Genomic DNA, 21,309 nt, shown 5'->3' with positions numbered 1-21,309 from the left:
CAAGGCTTTCTTCACCTGCATCGGGTGGGGCTCTGAAAGTGCAATAATGCATTTGTAGCTCTAGGTTTCTAGTCATTAGATGAGGGGGACACACTGGAATTTGGGTAGAAATGGCAAAACAGAAAAAAGTAGACATTTATGTACGTCTACACCTTCCTCTTGGTTCAATAGAAGGGCCTTAGAATGGATAAACTTGACTGACATGAGACCCTGGGTCTTTTTTCCTCTAAATCCACTATATGTGATTTAGCTAGTTAGAATAATCTCTGTAACGAAAACTCAAATGATAAAGACATGCATAAAACACATAGGAAATGGCATAAGTCCTGTTCCACAGGGATCCCGATACAATGTGCGAGCTCCTCATCAGTATTAAAATATGCACTAACCTGATTTACTGGCTCACTGAAGTTGGCGATGAGTCCTGCGCGCAATGTTGATTTCTCCGCTTCTGAAATTGCACTGTTAAAAAGCACATAAAAAGCCAAAAGTGAGTTGTAAAACATGACAGCAATGGCACGGTGTTGGAACTAAAGCGAGTAATAATGCCATAAAAACACTACAAAAACAGTGCTAAGCGCAAGTAAGAGATGACCCCTAGCTTCGGTTCATTTCCAGTAAAAAAGGCCAATAGGGTTCTATGCTAAAAACAATGAAATATTCCTGCTCCTCAGGTGAAATTAAGGGCCCTCATACAAATTTAAATAAAACAAAAAATTATTTCCCAAAAAGAGTTATACATTAAGTGACACGTATATCACTCAGCAACACAACCTACAAAAAATACACGAGTCTCCATGTAAAGAACTATATCAACACCATAAACATATCAAAAAATATATTTTATTGGTACATCACTTCATCGATTCACATGATTGACAATACACAACAATTAAAATATTAAAACAAAAATGACTGATAGTACATGACTGTTAGCAGGATAATAAAGTGCTAATGCATAAGGCATGGTGTAAACTATATCCATCAGTGGCGGGAAGGACGAATCTTCTCAAGATGATACTAATGCCTCAGTTGCTTTATATTTTGCAAAACTCCCCAGTGTGGCTTCCAAAGAATAGATTTGACAAAATCAACTCCATTTTTCGGGAGCTCATTTGGCGCAAGGGTCAACCTAGGATCAAACTGGAAACGTTGCAATACGCTAAGTCAGAGGGGGGACTGGCGGTGCCGAATCCCTGGTTATATTTTTTGGCTGCGTAGAGTCAACACTTCAAGGGATGGTTAGACCCCGAGGCTAGAGACGTGACCAGTCAGATATTTCAATGTCAATTGAAAAGCCGGGACCTTTTGTTGCTACTGGAAGGGGCAGAAGTTCGTCAGGGAGGTCCAATGGGTGCATTAGGCTACACTATGTATAAAACCTGGAGTGAGATAAAAAAGTTAAGAAAGGTTGAAGGAACTACGGAATATACTCCTATATAGGGAAACCCTGGGATGCCCAAATTTGTCTCTTTGGAGGGATTTGGGGATTGGAGACGGAAGGGGATTCTAAGAATAGGCCATCTACTTGAGGGGGAAGCCTTTGCATCTTTTACTACGATGCAGAAATTGTATGGTATACCTAGAAGCCAATTTTATAAATATCTCCAAATACGCCACGCGTATAACACGAGATTCAAAAACAATGCTACAGTGTCAAAGAGGGATGTGGCTTTGCACCACATTATATCCAAAGGGGTAAGGAGAGGGATGATATCCATGACTTATAAACTTCTTCTAGATAATTATTTGATGTCTTACCCTCTGTCCAGAATGCGCAAGTGGGAACAGGATGTAGGGACTATCTCTACTGACCAGTGGTCAGACATTCTTGAAGCAATACCGTTATCCTCCTTGAGTGAAGGGGGTAAGCTTTCGTAGCTGTTTATTGTCCACAGAGTCTATAAGACACCAGTCTTTTTGCATCGTTTGGGTTATAGACCCAATGCTGATTGTCCTCGGTGCTCGGTGGACTCTGCGGATCTTATACATATGCTGTGGAGCTGTGAGAAACTGAGGAGATACTGGAGGAAGGTATTGAAAGTCATACATGATGTATATAAGGTGCAAATACCGTATGATCCCAAGGTGTGCATTCTGGGTTATGTATCAGAGATTGCAACGGAGCATTTGTATAAAGTAGCAGTGGGTCGGCTATTATATGTGGCAAGAAAGCTGATAGCCTTGCACTGGATACAGACGGATCCTCCAACCCTTAGAGAATTCATCCGCAAAGTTGACACAATGCTGGTTTATGAGAAGGCTATATTTCAGAAGAGGGGGTGTCCCACAAAGTTTGAAAAGCTTTGGGACTCTTGGCTTTTGTTTAGGCGTTTGAACAATAATATTTGGTAAAGATCACCAACACCATGGGGGTGGGATGGGGGGGGGCAGGGGAGGGAGGGGTTATAAGTTGTATTATTCTATATGCTAAGGTCTGAGTTCAGATCAAGTCTGTATGTGATATTAAGAAAATATGTCATTGCTATACTACGCTGTAAGATTATATCATTGCGGTTATTGGCGATGTTAATAAAAAAAGGATCTGATTTTAAAAAAAAAAGTGCTAATGCAAATATATCATGGTCAGTAAATACACTGCTCAGTGCAAAATGTACAGCTGGCTGAAAGAATGCTGTGAGATTTAGTATCTACAGCCGAGTTTAATGCCTAATAAATACCCAGGCTATATACATCCATAGTGGAAAAATAATAAGAAATATGAATCACACCAGTGTACAATACATAAATACCCTATAGTGGAACCTCCACAAAGACTGTATAAATGACAGAGATTCACCAGGCTGAGTACACAAATGGGATGTGAATAAGTCACAACACTAAATAAGAGTACTGACTGACATATAATAAGTCCTAATCATAAGCACTGTACTGACCCAAAAAGCGTTTCCCACCACAACATGCACCACCAGTCCACACCCCGACGCGCGTTTTGGCGTGCTGCTTCCTCAAGGGGTAATGGAACTGATGGTGATGCTGGGTATATGTAGGGCGGTAAGGGGTAATTAGCAAGCCATGCCTCACCTGGAAGTAAAGATTTAACTGGCACCGTTCACTATATGGCACATGGACCTCCCGCCACGCGACCAGGGAGCGCACGCCAACGCCGAAGTCAGGAGGGTCCATGTGCTGTCTCCGCCTCTGTAGTTCTGTTCTGCGGCCCCGCAAAAAAGATAGAGCATGTCGTATTCTTGCCTGGACAAGAATAGCCATTTCTATCACAGGACCGGCCATGTGCGGTCCGCAAAATGCGAAAGGCACACGGCCGGTATCAGTGTTTTGCAGACAGCAAAACACTTGCGGACATCTGAATGGACCCTAATCAGGAAAGTGCTGCCGATAATGAGGGAGAAACGACTGCGAGCTCAGGGCTGGTGTAGATTTCAGGATAGACACACAGACTGCCGGAGGAGGTGCCTCATTTATGAAGACGCCTGCACCTCGCCATAAATGAGACGCATGCTCCAGCAGCGCAGGGCATATCATAGACAAGCATAAAACACTGGTCTATAATAAATCCCTCCCATTGTTCTTACTAAATAAAATATTTTAGCATGAAAAATGTAGATCGGGCAATTCAGAGGTAAGAACACTTGGCATTTATGGCTGTAATTATAAAGTGGGCCCGCAAGGGAATTCAATGTTAAAGGTTTAAAACAAGCGGAAGACTTAATTCAATGGTAAAAGGACTTCATATTACTGAAAGCAGGCGGCCATAGTCACTGCAGAATACCACTTCCCAGCAGGATGCAGACGAGCTGCAATGTTTGGGCTACATTCACATCTCAGCAGAGGAACAGCCTGCTGGAGTGCACCGTATCTGGCACAGCAGGATAAAGCCGCACACCGCTGGATCCCCATTGACTACATTGAGATCCAACAGGAATCTAGTTGCTCTGAAAGTGGTCGAATCTCCATCAGATCCCGTTGTAGTCAATGGGGATCCAGTGGGGCGTAGTCATTACCCAGCTAAAAGTAGAAAAGTAGCTTGAGCAGAGCTCGGGCAGCAGTTTTACTGGCATCTGCTGTATGTGAAAATTATGAGTCCATGATCGGAAACAACCCCAATCATAAACTTTTAAATCCTCTGATGCCGTGGTGGTCAATTCACACCCTAAACATGGCCTTTCTGAGACGTCTTCATGGTTTCTGAGGGCATACGGTACATGGCTAGGTGGAAAAAAAAATAAAAAATTTCCCAATGTAAAATACTATAATAAACTTTCCAGTACATTTACCATACCAATTCTTTCTGAATTCCCGCCCCCCCCCCCCTGTAAGTGTCCTGCATCCCATGTCCTGGTCTCCCTAGGAATCCTTTCCTTGCATAATATGTTTATATACCACCCTACTTGTTTAAAGGGCGTCTATGAAATTGGTTGACCTGGTACATGTGCACTTGGCAGCTGAAGACATCTGTGTTGGTCCCATGTTCATACCTGCCAGCATTGCTCAGAAAAGTGATATTTTAATATATGCAAATGAGCCTCTAGGAGCATCGGGGGCGTAGCCGTTACACCTAGAGGCTCTGCTCCCTTTAACTGCTGCGACCTCTGCACTTTAATTGATAGGGCCAGGCGTGATGACTTTTACACTGACTCGTCCTGTTAAAGTGCAGAGAGAGCAGAGCGTCGCCGTCGAGGTGTAACGATTACACCCCCGTTGCTCCCAGAGGCTTATTTGGATACAATAAAACATAGTTTTTCTCAGCAATGCAGGCACATAGGAACATGGGGCCAACACAGATGCCTTCAGCTGCCAAGCGCCCATGTAACAGGTCAGCCAGTGTCATACGTACAAATCTGCTGAGAGAAGCCCTTTAATTAGTCGATAGCGTAAAAATAAAATCATGATAAATGACATCATGGGAGACCGGTATACTGACAGAACACATGGGACAGCGGCACCACGTACTAGACAAGGTAGTCATACCGACAAGCCAGGACTGATGTGACATCAGAAGTGAAGCGGGGGAATGCTAAAAATCCATGGAGGGAAGAGCTCCTTGCTTCTGTTCAGATGCATCGTCTTCACTTTCCTCTAGATTGGGAAGTATCAGAAGAATAAGGACTGACAACTACATCAAATGGCTTTTAGAGCTTCTGTCCAGACATATCAAACATCTCTGCTTTTGCAAATGTTCCTTTCTTCTCCTCTTATCTTAACATCTAATGACTTGCCAGCTTTCTTCAATAGGCTTCTTGGCATTAAATGTGGGTCACTGTCAATCTGTGAGAAGCTACCAGGGTAATAAATAATGCTACCACTATGTACCTAACAAGAGAGCCAGCGGATGAAGGCAAACCCCATGCAAGTTATTTCCCTTAAACAGTTTTCTACACTTCTCTGTGCACATAAGAGAGGATCATAACCTCCATTATCTTGCACATAAAGTCAACAAGAGAATGATCTCGCAGTTCCACGCATGCAGCGAACGTCACTGCGGTAAAATGAATATAACGGCAACTGGGACACCAAAAGCAGCCCATAAATTGGTTCTAAATCTATGTTAAGACCCAGTGGGGACTGCTTGAAAATTGTAGGGAGGATTTATGCTTCATGTCACTACCACAAATCTAATTACCCTTACAAGCGAGTCTTTTAAATTATCCACAGTGAGGAATAGAAGTATTTGAACACCCTGCGATTTTGCAAGTTCTCCCACTTAGAAATCGTATTGTATGATTTTTTAAGAATTTATTTGTCTTGCACTGCTTAACTTAAGTATTTGAACACCTGAGAAAATCAGTGTTAATATTTGCTACTGTTGTGCTTTTTCATAAGTGTAAACAGTTATATCTACTTATTTTAGTTATAATGGGTATGCATTGCCTTTAAGAGCAATGTTGATTTATATTCACTGTTTTGAATGAATTTTCATGTAGGCCAAAGTAAGTCCATGAGAAGATTACTGTGCTGTTCAAAAGCTAGTGTTATTGTAACAATATATTATACATTTAGAAAGTTAGAAGATACACCGCACCTGCAGAATCTGAGGCTTCATTGTTTTTCCTATCTGAGCATGAATTCCACAGTGTGAGAATTGTCTAGATGTTCCTCAAAGTATACATTCATGTATCAAAGTTTGTCCCTCTGCTCTGAGACAAGGCCTCCAGATGTCAGAGGTGTGTAGTATTGAAAATATCAGGCATGTATGAGTTAACCCTTAATAGTATGATGCTTATAGCTTATACAACAGTGCCACCTAGATATGAGCAGTTAATACTACATCAGTAGCAAAAGTGCATTCTGGGTAGTATTATGACGTCACGCTCCTTATCAATGCACACACCCATCCAACAATGATTGGGAAGTTCCAAACTAGGAGGGTGTGTTCATCTGATAACTTTTGGGTTAAGAAACCAGCCCCAAAAAGAAAAACAAACAAAGAAACATTTGGATTATAGATCTCGTGAGAAACATTTGGATTATCGGGAAAAACTCTTGAGAGCTGGCTGCCCCAAGATTCTGCACATCACTTGACCCTTGGGTAATGTATATTTTTGTTTTATGTAGTATTGATCTAAATTAATTGGCTCGATACTTAGCCAGATACCCGCTCATTTGCGGACTTGTAACGTTAGTTGCTACATCAGTATTCTCTCTGACTTCAGTTACGATGCATATAACTGAATAAAGGGGATAATATTGGAGAAACTCTCTGTCGGGAATCTTTATATTCCCTGGTTTGATATCAAGCCAATAATTTATAAGTTTTGTTGCAATACTACCATTATCTGAGATTTGGTCATCATTTTGGGGCATAGAAAGGGCTCGTATCTGTCATTTTCTTGATTGAGTTTTCCACATAATCCATTGATTGTATATCTCTCACAATTTTAAAGCCGTATTGCATAATATTCTTGTGTTGGTTGAGTAGTGTTTTGTTGGTACCATATAGAGGTGAATTCTGGGTACTGCATATCATTTTATATTATTGAAATTTATGTTGATTTAAATTTTGATTGTATTTTAAACTATTGTATAATAAACCATTTATATTTTTGCATAGACACTTGTACCCTGTTTTACTGATTGCACAAAATAATCAGGTTCTTGATTGAACTCTTTTTGAGATGTTTATGTCCATCTCACGGGTCAATATCGTTTGAACTATTTTTCTTTTGATCCGTAATTTTTTTTTATACTTCTATAAAGCATTTGCTTTATATACCCAACAGTACAGAAGCCTTTGTTTGCAATTACAGAGGTCAAAAGTTTCCTGTAGTTCTTGACCAGGTTTGCACACACTGCAACAGGGATTTTGGCCCACTCCTCCACACAGATCTCCTCTAGATCTGTCAGGTTTCGGGGCTGTCACTGAGCAACACGGAGTTTCAGCTCCCTCCAAAGATGTTCTATTGGATTCAGGTCTGGAGAGGCCACTCCAGAACCTTGATATGCTTCTTAAGCCTCATGCACACGTCCGTGAAACACGGTCCGTGTGATACCGGCCTGGAGCGCACGGCGTCATTAGTTGCTATGATGCCGTGCGCTTCCTGCTGCCGCCGCAGTACAGTTATACACTCGTATGATCTATACCAGTGTATTACTGTACTGTGGCGGCAGCAGGAAGCGCACGGCGTCATAGCAACCAATGACGCCGTGCGCTCCTGCACTCAGAAGAAATCCAGGCCGGTATCACACGGACCGTGTTTCACGGACGTGTGCATGAGGCTTTACGGAGCCACTCCTTGATTATCCTGGCTGTGTGCTTCGGGTCGTTGTCATGTTGGAAGACCCAGCCACGACCCATCTTCAATGCTCTGACTGAGGGAAGGAGGTTGTTGCTCAAAATCTCACAATAAATGGCCCCATTCATCCTCTCCTTAATACAGTGCAGTCGTCCTGTCCCCTTCGCAGAAAAGCACCCCCAAAGCATGATGTTACCACGCCCATGCTTCTCAGTAGGGATGGTGTTCTTGGGATGCAACTCTTCCTCCTTTTTTCTCCAAACACGACGAGTGAAGTTTAGACCAAAAAGTTCTACTTTGGTCTTATCTGACCACATGACTTTCTCCCATGCCTCCTCTGGATCATCCAGATGGTCATTGGCAAACTTCAGACAGGCCTGGACATGTGATGACTTGAGCAGGGGAACCTTCCGTGCAATGCATGATTTTAAAATGACCTTTGATCCTGTGGTCTCAGCTCTCTTCATGTCATTGACCAGCTCCTCCCTTGTAGTTCTGGGCTGATTCCTCCCCTTTCTTATCATCAGTGATACCTCACGAAGTGAGATCTTGCATGGAGCCCCAGTTAGAGGGAGACTGATAGTCGTCTTTAGCCTCTTCCATTTTCTAACAATTGCTCCAACAGTTAATCTATTTTCACCAAGCTGCTTAGCAATTGCCCGTAGCCCTTTCCAGCCTTGTGGAGGTCCACAATTTTGTCTCTGGTGTCTTTTGACAGCTCTTTGGTCTTGCCCATGGAAGTAGTTGGCGTCTGACTGACTGTGAGGTGGACAGGTGTCTTTAAAGAGCTCAGACAGGTGCTACTAAGTTAGATTAATGAGTGGAGTAAAGGTGGTCTTTTTAAAGGGACGGTAACAGGTCTTTGAGAGACAGAATTATTGCGGTTTCTCAAATGTTCAAATACTTATGTTCAGTAGTGCAAGACAAATACATTCTTTAAAAATCATACAATGTGATTTCCTTTTTTTTTTTTCTCTCTGTCTCTCAGAGTGGGAATGTCTCTACAATGTGAATTTTAGACCCCTCCACGATTTCTAAGTGGGAGAACTTGCAAAATCGCAGGGTGTTCAAATACTTCTGTTCCTTACTGTATATCCCCACGTAAAACTCACACTGCGCACACAAACGCAGGAAACTTCTGATTCTCCTGACCTTAGCAGAGTTTTCGTTTACAAACCCATCACCCTCTGTGCCCGAGACCTGTCATATGCCAACAAGATACCTTTAAGAACAACTCTTCTATTCTCCTGCGTTATGCATTCAAGACTATAACTATATTTTAATATATGAGAGATGGAGCGGAACATTAGTACCAGGGCAAGCCACTGAACCTGGATAAACAATAAGGAACTGGACTGGAACTTGCAGCAACGCCTTCATTCAGCTGATCGGTGGGATCAGACCTTCGCTGATCCCACATAAGTGGCCTGTCCTAGGAAAACCTTTAAATAGTTATCAGTTATTATATTGAAAAGTATTCTGCCTGTAATATATTCGATTACTACAGCCCCATAATCACAGCGGTGTAAGCTAAAAAAGGTCATTTTATCACCCATAAACCGCCACATGCTGTAACACGACCCGACAGTGTTTCTGAAAGTGCCCTTAGATGCCACGAAAGTGATAAAAACGGTTTTTAAAACGCTGCATGTTGCAGGCTAAAGACCCGTGAAGAGTCAAGTGGGCGTTTACACTGTACAGCAGGCACAGAGAGGTGTACCATAATAAAGCCGGATAGCTTGCTGTTCTGGCGCATGACCAGACAGTGTAAGGCAACGGCGCATGCATGAGATATGGAGAGGAATCTGGACTACAGTACCTAGGGGAGGGGATGTCAATCAAGACTGGAGCATGACTTTTCCATACAGTGTGAACACCCACTTGACTCTTAATAGGTCATTAACCTACCTGTACAGGGTGGTCCAAAAGTGTGGAGACGCCTGAATAAATGGAACAGGGTGATGGGGAACGTCATCCTGTGTGTGACATGTTGCTAAGGGGAAGTGGGTTAATCTGTAAAGGGTGGTTTCCAACACAGTGGCCATTTTAAAAGCCTCCATCTTGCAACCAAGTCAATATTTTCAAATGGGAAGGGGTGCATTTGAAAATATCGACTTAGCTCCACGATGGCCACTGTTTTGGACATGGCCTCACAAATTTGCCCCTTGGCAACTTAGCAAATGAGCTGCTAGGAGCAACGTGGCATTGCTGTTACATCTAGAGGCTCAGCTCTCTCTGCAACTGTCTGCACTTTGATTGAGAGGTCCAGGTGTGATGATGTTTTCACTGCCTAGTCCTGCCAATCAAAGGGCAGAGGGTACGACAGTTGCAGAGAGAGCAGAGCCTCTAGGTGTAACGGCAACGCCCCCGTTGCTCCTAGAGGCTCATTTGCATATATTAAAACTTCATTTTTCTCAGCAATGTGGACACATATGGACATGGGACCAACACAGAGGCCTTCAGCTGCCAAGTGCACATGTACCAGTTTCATAGGTGCAAATCTGCTGACAGATGGCCTTTAACGTTCACACTACACAGTCTCTACTGTCTCAGTACTGATCATACCGTGTCAAGTGCAATTTTGGGATGATTTGCTTCTTGCATATTTTAACGTGCTTTCTGGCAGCTAATTTCGGTAAATTCAATCAACCTGATTAAAACGAAAACTCAGCAGCAAAGAAACACAATGCCTAGACAAGTGAAAATCAGCAAATAAACTCTTCAGTAAACAGGCAAGCAGCGTGAAGTGACAGAACTTTTGTGCCTTTTGAACACAGCAACTGTCTTGGGAAGTAAATTATCTATTTAGTGGCTTCTGCAAAACACTATCTCTTTAAAGCTCAGCTTGACACATCCTTAATACAGAAATTACTGTGTGAGGAATTTAGGGAAGTTAGGATCACTTCTGACTGAGTCAGCGGGATACGGGGCTCATGATTAATGCCCTGTATCAGCCGGGATTATGGAAAGTCTTTGATGGCAGGCCTGCACTGCCTTCAGATGGCATACTGTTCAACCGCTGAAATGTAAAATGATATCACTGTGTCACTTCACATTACAAGTGCTGAAAAAGCTGAAGAAAGACACAAAAACTGCACCCAGGCAAAAGAAAGAAGCCAGGATAATATATGGCACTTACTCCAAAAAGTTGTACCGTAAATTCTGAGCTAATGTCCAAAATTCTGTGTTGGGCAACATCTCAGTCGCTGCGTGCTTGCCTTCAGTTCAGAGGCTCCGTTATGGAGATAGGTGCAGGTCCCCCCTCTGGGACCCGCTTCTATCTGACATAGCAATATGCCATCAATGTCCGAGGTGGGCAAACCACTTAAACAGAGTTTGTTACCCAGAAATTCAAGATTAAAACTTTCAGCCTCAGTGATTTTCAGTGTTTGCATTTTCATTTTTCACTCTGTGCCTTCATGGATCCATAGATATTTTTTTATTTTTATGTTAACATAGCCGTATGAGGGCTTTTCTTTTTGGCAGGACAAGTTGTACTTTCTAATGGCAACACTTAGGCCCCTTTCACACGGGCGAGTTTTCCGCGCAGGTACAATGCGTGAGTTGAACGCATTGCACCCGCACTGAATCCTGACTTCAATGGGGCTGTGCAGATAAGCTGTGATTTTCACGCATCACTTGTGCGTTGCGTGAAAATCGCAGCATGTTCTATAAGTGGATGAGGTGAGTAATGTTTTTACTATTTTTTAACCCTCAAGTGACATTTCACTTTGCATTCTGTATTAAAGAATGTAATATAAATTCACACAACCAAATCAGTATGGTCAACCAAATTCTTATTACACTGCTCAAAAAAATAAAGGGAACACTTAAACAACACAATGTAACTCCAAGTCAATCACACTTCTGTGAAATTAAACTGTCCACTTAGGAAGCAACACTGAGTGACAATCAATTTCACATGCTGTTGTGCAAATGGGATAGACAACAGGTGGAAATTATAGGCAATTAGCAAGACATCCCCAATAAAGGAGTGGTTCTGCAGGTGGTGACCACAGACCACTTCTCAGTTCCTATGCTTCCTGGCTGATGTTTTGGTCACTTTTGAATGCTGGCGGTGCTTTCACTCTAGTGGTAGCATGAGACAGAGTCTACAACCCACACAAGTGGCTCAGGTAGTGCAGCTTATCCAGGATGGGACATCAATGCGAGCTGTGGCAAGAAGGTTTGCTGTGTCTGTCAGCGTAGTGTCCAGAGCATGGAGGCGCTACCAGGAGACAGGCCAGTACATCAGGAGACGTGGAGGAGGCCGTAGGAGGGCAACAACCCAGCAGCAGGACCGCTACCTCCGCCTTTGTGCAAGGAGGAACAGGAGAAGCACTGCCAGAGCCCTGCAAAATGACCTCCAGCAGGCCACAAATGTGCATGTGTCTGCTCAAATGGTCAGAAACAGACTCCATGAGGGTGATATGAGGGCCCGACGTCCACAGGTGGGGGTTGTGCTTACAGACCAACACCGTGCAGGACGTTTGGCATTTGCCAGAGAACACCAAGATTGGCAAATTCGCCACTGGCGCCCTGTGCTCTTCACAGATGAAAGCAGGTTCACACTGAGCACATGTGACAGACGTGACAGAGTCTGGAGATGCCGTGGAGAACGTTCTGCTGCCTGCAACATCCTCCAGCATGACCGGTTTGGCATTGGGTCATTAATGGTGTGGGGTGGCATTTCTTTGGAGGGCCGCACAGCCCTCCATGTGCTCGCCAGAGGTAGCCTGACTGCCATTAGGTACCGAGATGAGATCCTCAGACCCCTTGTGAGACCATATGCTGGTGCGGTTGGCCCTGGGTTCCTCCTAATGCAAGACAATGCTAGACCTCATGTGGCTGGAGTGTGTCAGCAGTTCCTGCAAGACGAAGGCATTGATGCTATGGACTGGCCCGCCCGTTCCCCAGACCTGAATCCAATTGAGCACATCTGGGACATCATGTCTCGCTCTATCCACCAACGTCACGTTGCACCACAGACTGTCCAGGAGTTGGCAGATGCTTTAGTCCAGGTCTGGGAGGAGATCCCTCAGGAGATGGTCCGCCACCTCATCAGGAGCATGCACAGGCGTTGTAGGGAGGTCATACAGGCACGTGGAGGCCACACACACTACTGAGCCTCATTTTGACCTTTTTTAAGGACATTACATCAAAGTTGGATCAGCCTGTAGTGTGTTTTTCCACTTTAATTTTGAGGGTGACTCCAAATCCAGACCTCCATGGGTTAAAAAATTTGATTTCCATTTTTTTATTTTTGTGTGATTTTGTTGTCAGCACATTCAACTATGTAAAGAACAAAGTATTTCAGAAGAATATTTAATTAATTCAGATCTAGGATGTGTTATTTTTGTGTTCCCTTTATTTTTTTGAGCAGTGTATTTAAAGCTAAACACTTAAAACAACAAATCACAAATAATGGGTAGCCTTTAAAACTTAACATTTAATAATATCGTTTAAAAATAGGCCCATAAAGTTACAAGAATAACATTGCACTGAAAACAACTGCTAGCTGCAAAAGTACCGGTATTACCTTATACATGCAGAGGCGTCAAAGGGGACCCAATCCAGGGATAGTAGTATGTTATAGTTTGAGAGGAAGAAATAGGCAGAGGGACACAATGCTGGGTCTCTTACCCTAGGTGTCCCTAATTCTGCCCATATAAAACCCTAAAACATCCCTCTTGTCCGTTTTTGACTGCCCAGCTTCGTCAGACAGATGTGAATAGGGTCCATTCACCCCTGACGCTACCGAATATCACAAAAGTATGCACCTTGACATATACAACTTGTGCAACTGGGTGTCCCTGCCTTGCTTTATCAGACAGATATAGAGTCACACCGATGTTGCTGTATATAACAAAGTCCAAAGAGCAACCTATAATACACAAACAAATGTCCCGACGCGTTTCATCGGGGGGACTAGTATGCTGTTGTGGCCAAACGATGCCAAATCATGTTACAAAGAGGGATAATCAATGCTCCAAAATTTTATGGTCTGGTGATCCCAAAACATGATCTAAACAAGGATGATGTGATATGATCAACCTAACAAAGATGGTGTGCTATAGTCAATGCTCAAAAGTAATCCAGTGATCAACCCTATATCGCCAAAACATGTTCCATGCACATTCAGTATAGTATGCACAACTGCCCAGAGCGATCGTCAGATGGCAGAAGATCCCTGTTCCATTAATATACTCATCTGTTCAATGTTCAGTGTGCATTGTTCAGAGAAAGGTGGTGCGGGGGTCCTCCACGGCGTCCTGCGTATGGCAGCGGCCTTCTATTATTTTCCATGATACCCATGTTATAATGGAAAATAATACAATCTACAGAACACCTAACCCAAACCCGAACTTCAGTGAAGAAGTTCAGGTTCGGGTCTGGGTACCACATTCAGTTTTTTCTCACGCACATTGCACTCGCACGGAAAAAACTAAACATCGGAACGCAATCGCAGACAAAACTGACTGTACCTACTCGCGCGGGTTTCCCGCAATGCACCCTGAACGCATCCGGCCCTCACCCGCGACGCCCGTGTGAAGGGGGCCTTAATATTGCATATGATTTAGTGGAAAGCTGGGAAAAAATTGGGGAAGGGAATTGGGAAATAAACGCAATTCTACCATAGTTTTATGGGTTTGTTTTATATGGTGTTCTCTCTGTGGTAAAACTTACCTGCTCCCTTCATTCTCCAGGTCAGTATATTTACTGCGACACCAGTTTTTCTTGTGTTTTAATATTAAAAAAATAATAATAATCTTTTCATTGCCATATACTGACCCCCATAACTTTTTTATATTTACATCTACGGATCTGTGTGAGGCTCATTCTTGGGTGTGTATGACTTCTGTAACACTTTATTAAATTTTTGGGGGGAGGCAAAGCGATTAAAAAAAACAGCAAATCGGCCATTTTTGATTTTTTTTCACGTATATAATAGTACAGGCATTTTGGGACACGGCAATGCTGATGATTTTTTTTTCTTGTTTATTTTTCTTATGGCGAAAGGGGGGGGGGATTTGAATTATTATTTTTTTTTAAGTCCACTTACAGGACTTGAAATACTATTGCAGTGTATGGGAGATCTGTTATGCTCCTATGCAGCTCTGCCACCTGCAGGCCTACATGGGAACTACAGCTGTAATAGCCTTGGTTCTATCAGAGAGATCCAGGCTATCACAGAGAAAAAGCAGCTCTTCAGGCCCTGAGGGCACAAGAAAAGCCGCCTCAGATGCCGTGGTCGCTGACTGCAGCCATTAGCCCTGGGTGTCTGCTGTGCGTCATCCTTAAATGTACAGCAGATGTCATGAAGTCTTGTAGGACTAGCACAGCTGAATGTAATAATATCTTTCACAAAGCAATCTTCTACTTAATTCTGGAAAAAAGTACTTTTAATCCATATGCAAATGAGCATCTAAGTGCATTGAGGACAGGACCAAGCCTTGACCTTGTCCACCCTTGCTCCTTCTGCTTAATCTGACAGCCCCATCATCTACTTCTTGATTGACAGGGCCATGTGAGAGGACTATGCAGGAAACCTGGCCATTTTAATCAAAAAGGGCAGGGAACAGTAAGGCCTCTTTCACACGGGCGTCATGTTTTTTGCGCAGATAAGGCTACTTTCACACTAGCGTTCGAGCGGGTCCGTCTGATGTTTCATCAGACGGATCCGCTCCTATAATGCAAACGCTTGCATCCGTTCAGAACGGATCCGTTTGCATAACAGTTTATTTCAGATCTGATTTTTCACTTCGGAAAACTCAGATCCGACAGTATATTCTAAACACAGAAGCGTTCCCATGGTGATGGGGACGCTTCAAGTTAAAATATACTGAGAACTGTGCACATGACTGCTGCCAGGCAGCAGGGGGCAGACCCCCCCCCCCTCCTGTATTTAACTTATTGGTGGCCAGTGCGGCCCCCCCTCCCTCCCCAGTATTAATTGTAACCAGTGCGGCCCCCCTCCCTCTATATTCATCGGTGGCCAGTGCGGATATTAAATATGAGCAGTGCGGTCTCCCCCTCCCTCCCTCCCCAGTATTAAATATGAGCAGTGCGGTCTCCCCCTCCCTCCCTCCCCAGTATTAAATATGAGCAGTGCGGTCTCCCCCTCCCTCCCCAGTATTAAATATGAGCAGTGCGGTCTCCCCCTCCCTTCCTCCCCAGTATTAAATATGAGCAGTGCGGTCTCCCCCTCCCTCCCTCCCCAGTATTAAATATGAGCAGTGCGGCCTCCCCCTCCCTCTATTCATTGGTGGCCAGTGCGGATTCAAAGTATTGTGATCAGTGCGGCCTCTCCTCTCTCCCCCCCCCCCCCCCCCATCATTGGTGGCAGCGGAGAGTACCGATCGGAGTCCCAGTTTAAATCGCTGGGGCTCCGATCGGTTACCATGGCAGCCAAGACGCTATTGCAGTCTTGGCTGCCATGGTTACTTAGCAACAAATAGAATCATTATACTTACCTGAAGAGCTGCGATCTATGTGACCGGCCGGGAGCTCCTCCTACTGGTAAAGTGACAGGTCTGTGCGGCGCATTGCCTATAGACCTGTCACTTACCAGTAGGAGGAGCTCCCGGCCGGTCACATAGATCGCAGCTCTTCAGGTAAGTATAATGCTGCTATTTGTTGCTAAGTAACCATGGCAGCCAAGACTGCAATAGCGTCTTGGCTGCCATGGTAACCGATCGGAGCCCCAGCGATTTAAACTGGGACTCCGATCGGTACTCTCCGCTGCCACCAATGATGGGGGGGGGGGGGGGGAGAGATGGGAGGCCGCACTGATCACAATACTTTGAATCCGCACTGGCCACCAATGAATAGAGGGAGGGGGAGGCCGCACTGCTCATATTTAATACTGGGGAGGGAGGGAGGGGGAGACCGCACTGCTCATATTTAATACTGGGGAGGGAGGGAGGGGGAGACCGCACTGCTCATATTTAATATCCGCACTGGCCACCGATGAATATAGAGGGAGGGGGGCCGCACTGGTTACAATTAATACTGGGGAGGGAGGGGGGCCGCACTGGCCACCAATAAGTTAAATACAGGAGGGGGGGGGGGGGGGGTCTGCCAGGGGGCAGTCATGTGCACAGTTCTCAGTATATTCTAACTTGAAGCGTCCCCATCACCATGGGAACGCCTCTGTGTTAGAATATACTGTCGGATTTGAGTTTCACGATGTAACTCAAATCCGATGGTATATTCTAACATAGAGGCGTTCCCATGGTGATGGGGACGCTTCAAGTTAAAATATACCATCGGATTGGAGAAAACTCCGATCTGATGGTATAATCCTGACTTTACATTGAAAGTCAATGGGGGACGGATCCGTTTGAAATTGCACCATATAGTGTCAATGTCAAACGGATCCGTCCCCATTGACTTGCATTGTAAGTCTGGACGGATCCGTTTGGCTCCGCACGGCCAGGCGGACACGAAAACGCTGCAAGCAGCGTTCGGGTGTCCGTCTGCTGAGCGGAGCGGAGGACAAACGGTGCCAAACTGATGCATTCTGAGCGGATCCGCATCCACTCAGAATGCATTGGGGCAGTACGGATCCGTTCGGGGCCGCTTGTGAGAGCCTTCAAACGGAGCTCACAAGCGGAGCCCCGAACGCTAGTGTGAAAGTAGCCTAAGATGCGGGTGCGTTGCGGGAAAATGCACAATTTTTTCGCGCGAGTGCAAAACATTGTAATGCGTTTTGCACGCGCGTGAGAAAAATCGGCATGTTTGGTACCCAAATCCGAACTTCTTCACAGAAGTTCGGGTTTGGGTTAGGTGTTCTGTAGATTGTATTATTTTCCCTTATAACGTGGTTATAAGGGAAAATAATAGCATTCTTAATACAGAATGCATAGTACAATAGGGCTGGAGGGGTTAAAAAAAAATAAAAAATTATTTAACTCACCTTAATCCACTTGTTCGCGCAGCCCGGCTTCTCTTCTGTCTTCTTTCTTCAGGACCTGGGTAAAGGACCTGTGGTGACGTCACTGCGCTCATCATATGGTCCATCACATGATCTTTTACCATGGTGATGGATCATGTGACGGGCCATGTGATGAGCGCAGTGACGTCATCACAGGTCCTTTACCCAGGTCTTGAAGAAAGAAGACAGAAGAGAAGCCGGTCTGCGCGAACAAGTGGATTAAGGTGAGTTACATTATTTTTTTTATTTTTTAACACCTCCAGCCCTATTGTACTATGCATTCTGTAGTCAGAATGCTATTATTTTCCCTTATAACCATGTTATAAGGGAAAATAATAATGATCGGGTCTCCATCCCGATCGTCTCCTAACAACCGTGCGTGAAAATCGCACTGCATCCGCACTTGCTTGCGGATGCTTGCAATTTTCACGCAGTCCCATTCACTTCTATGGGGCCTGCGTTGCGTGAAAAACGCACAATATAGAACATGCTGCGATTTTCACGCAACGCACAAGTGATGCGTGAAAATCACCGCTCATGTGCACAGCCCTATAGAAATGAATGGGTCTGGATTCAGTGTGGGTCCGGATTCAATGCGTTCAACTCACGCATTGCACCCGCGCGGAAAACTCGCCCGTGCGGATTTGAGCCCCTAGTTCCGTCCTAGGGGCTCAAATCCGGAAAAGAACTGATCAGTTTTATCCTAATGCATTCTGAATGGAGAGTAATCCATTCAGGATGCATCAGGATGTCTCCAGTTCAGTCTTTTTGACTGATCAGGCTTTTCAGAAAACCGTAGCATGTTGTATTTTTACCTCCGGCCAAAAATCCGGAACACTTTGACTGAACGCCGGATCCGGCCTTTTTCCCATTGACTTGCATTAATGCCGGATCCGGCGCCGTGTGTTCCGTCAAAACGGATCCGGCTTTTGCATGTTAAACCCGAAAAATTTGAAAAAAAAGTTAAAGTCCAAAAATGGCGGATCCGTTTTTTCCAATGCATTTTTTCATTGTGATCAAAATCCTGATCAGGATTCAAATGTAATCCGTTTTCACACATTTTTCCGGATCCGGTGGGCAGTTCCGTTGACGGAATTGAACGCCGGATTAAAACGACGCTAGTGTGAAAGTAGCCTTAGGGCAGTAAAGGTTTCTCAAAGACAGCTCTAGAGGTCTCCTAGAAGGATGCTAGAGAAGTCTGCCAAGAGAAGACTGGAGTGGTTGGGAACATTAAGACTTAAATTAAAAGCTGAGGAGCAGAAGATAATAGAAAATTTATATTTATGTCACTATGTTTGATTAGTGGTTGAAGATTTGCTGTCTTCATACAAGCACCTCGGTCTCTTCAAACAGCTGATCTACAGGGTGCCGGGCGTCGGACCCCCACCAATCAGATATTGATGGCCTATCCTGAGAATAGTTTGCAAATACACTGAAAGAAGAAAAACTGTTGAAAATTTGTAATAAAGACATATCAAAAAATAAATATAAATGTAAGCCCCAAATAAGTAGAATTCAATAATAAAAACAATTGCCCCTAAAGATGTCCATAGCCCTTAGAGGCCAGAGCTGCTGGGTCTTGGTAGACTGTGCAGAGGGGGTATATTCCCCCTTTCTCTCCATAACTAGGGTTGATATGTCAAGTCTAAAACAGAATGTCCAACTGTGACTAGTCAGTAACAGGGAAAACCCCAGTAATTCAGTGGCTAAAAGACATACACAAGATGTAGATGTGTTAAAATGTAACATTAGGATTCAAGGGACTGAGCAAATGAACCAAGATCTACTCTAAAAGGCTTTTTAATACAAGACTGAAATTCCCCATCCCCTGTCAGTTAATTCCACATCTTCCTGTCCAGGCAGAGAGAAGTTTGCGGATTGTTTTCTGCTGCTTGTTTCATCTTGTTTGGTGTAGGAGGTAATGACAAATCATGCTGAGACTTCCTGCTGGGAGAGAGGCAGCTTCACTCAGTGCCTGGACATTTCTGATGGATTTCATGGAGCTGAATGCACGTCTTTTTTATGGAAAGAAATTGTTTTATTTAAAACCCTTAAGGGGTTGTCAGTTTCGGAGAGACTCCTTTTTCTTAGTAGGTTCCCCTGAGAATAAGACAAGGGCGGCCTGCTGCTGGAATTGGTGGGGGGTTAAGTCACTGTTCATTTCCTCCGCAACACTGAAAAAAAATTACGCATTACAGAGCTCTCATTAAAATCAAGTAACGCACAGCATGTTGGATCCTCCGGAGAGGAGCAGATGCTATTTGTAGCCATTCTCCGTTCTTACTAATAGATGGAGATCCCAAATAGATTTGGGCGACCCCTTTTCAAATGTATTAGAATATTTTTTAAGAAAATTTAAATGCATTGTAATTAGACCCCCCCCCCCCCCACCCAAAAAAAACCAAAAACTGGTCAACTCATGAATCCTCTTTTTTTTTTTATCAAATCATTTTTATTACCAAAATACATGTTACAGATACCACTTTACAAATCGCTAGTCAGACCACACATGGAGTACTGTGTACAGTTCTGGGCTCCTGTGAACAAGGCAGACATAGCAGAGCTGGAGAGGGTACAGAGGAGGGCAACTAAAGTAATAACTGGAATGTGGCAACTACAGTACCCTGAAAGATTATCAAAATTAGGGTTATTCACATTAGAAAAAAGACGACTGGGGGGAGATCTAATTACTATGTATAAATATATCAGGGGTCAGTACAGAGATCTATCCCATCATCTATTTATCCCCAGGACTGTGACTGTGACGAGGGGACATCCTCTGCGTCTGGAGGAAAGAAGGTTTGTACACAAACATAGAAGAGGATTCTTTACGGTAAGAGCAGTGAGACTATGGAACTCTCTGCCTGAGGAGGTGGTGATGGTGAGTACAATAAAGGAATTCAAGAGGGGCCTGGATGTATTTCTGGAGTGTAATAATATTACAGGCTATAGCTACTAGAGAGGGGTCGTTGATCCAGGGAGTTATTTTTGGTGTACATCTTTTTTTTTGGGGATTATAGCTTTTTCACACAGCAACATATTATGAACTTTTATCCAGAATTCCTCCAGTGTCGGAGGCTCCTCCTGTATCCAATGCAAGGCTATCAGTTTTCTGGCTACATATAACAACCTCCCCACCGCTACCTTTCTATATTCATCTGTCCCAATTTTAGAAACATAACCTAATACACATATTTTGGGGTCCCTGTCCACTCTCACCAAAAATACTTGATGTATTGTTTCCAAAATTCCTCTCCAACATCTGTCCAGACTCTGGCATTGCCACAGCATGTGTAACAAGTCAGCATCTTGGACATCTCGCATCAGTTCTGACTCCAATGTGATGTAGAAATATTGGCGTTTTGTCTACTCTATGAATAATAAACAACTGGGACAATTTCCCTTGTTCGCTCAGTGACGTCAGTGGAGCCGCTTCTAAGATGTCTTCCCATTGATCTTGTGATATCTCCCCCCTCTTCATTTGTGCTAACGGATGAGATTCTACAAACTTATTCCGTAACAAAGTGTATAACATAGATATCAACCCTCTCTTATCTCCCCCAGTCAGTGTCAGTTTTTGGACCGTCTCTAACTTATTAATAGTAATGCCTTTTTTAATTGTGGTATGATACGCATGACGCAGCTGAAGATACTGGA

At 44.0% G+C, this 21,309-nt stretch overlaps 1 protein-coding gene across 1 annotated transcript in view; it reads right to left on the bottom strand.

Moving 5' to 3' along the window:
- Nucleotides 1-21,309, bottom strand: part of IPO11 (importin 11) — a 565,426-nt gene that overhangs the window by 509,616 nt on the left and 34,501 nt on the right. Inside the window, exon 4 of the mRNA XM_040421326.1 lies at nt 390-462. Coding sequence (XP_040277260.1) covers nt 390-462 — 73 coding nt within the window. The remainder of the gene's footprint in view (nt 1-389; nt 463-21,309) is intronic.

This window comes from Bufo bufo, chromosome 2, assembly GCF_905171765.1.
Source record: "Bufo bufo chromosome 2, aBufBuf1.1, whole genome shotgun sequence".
NCBI classification, from domain to species: Eukaryota; Metazoa; Chordata; class Amphibia; order Anura; family Bufonidae; genus Bufo; species Bufo bufo.
This window is presented reverse-complemented; position numbering and strand designations above follow the sequence as displayed.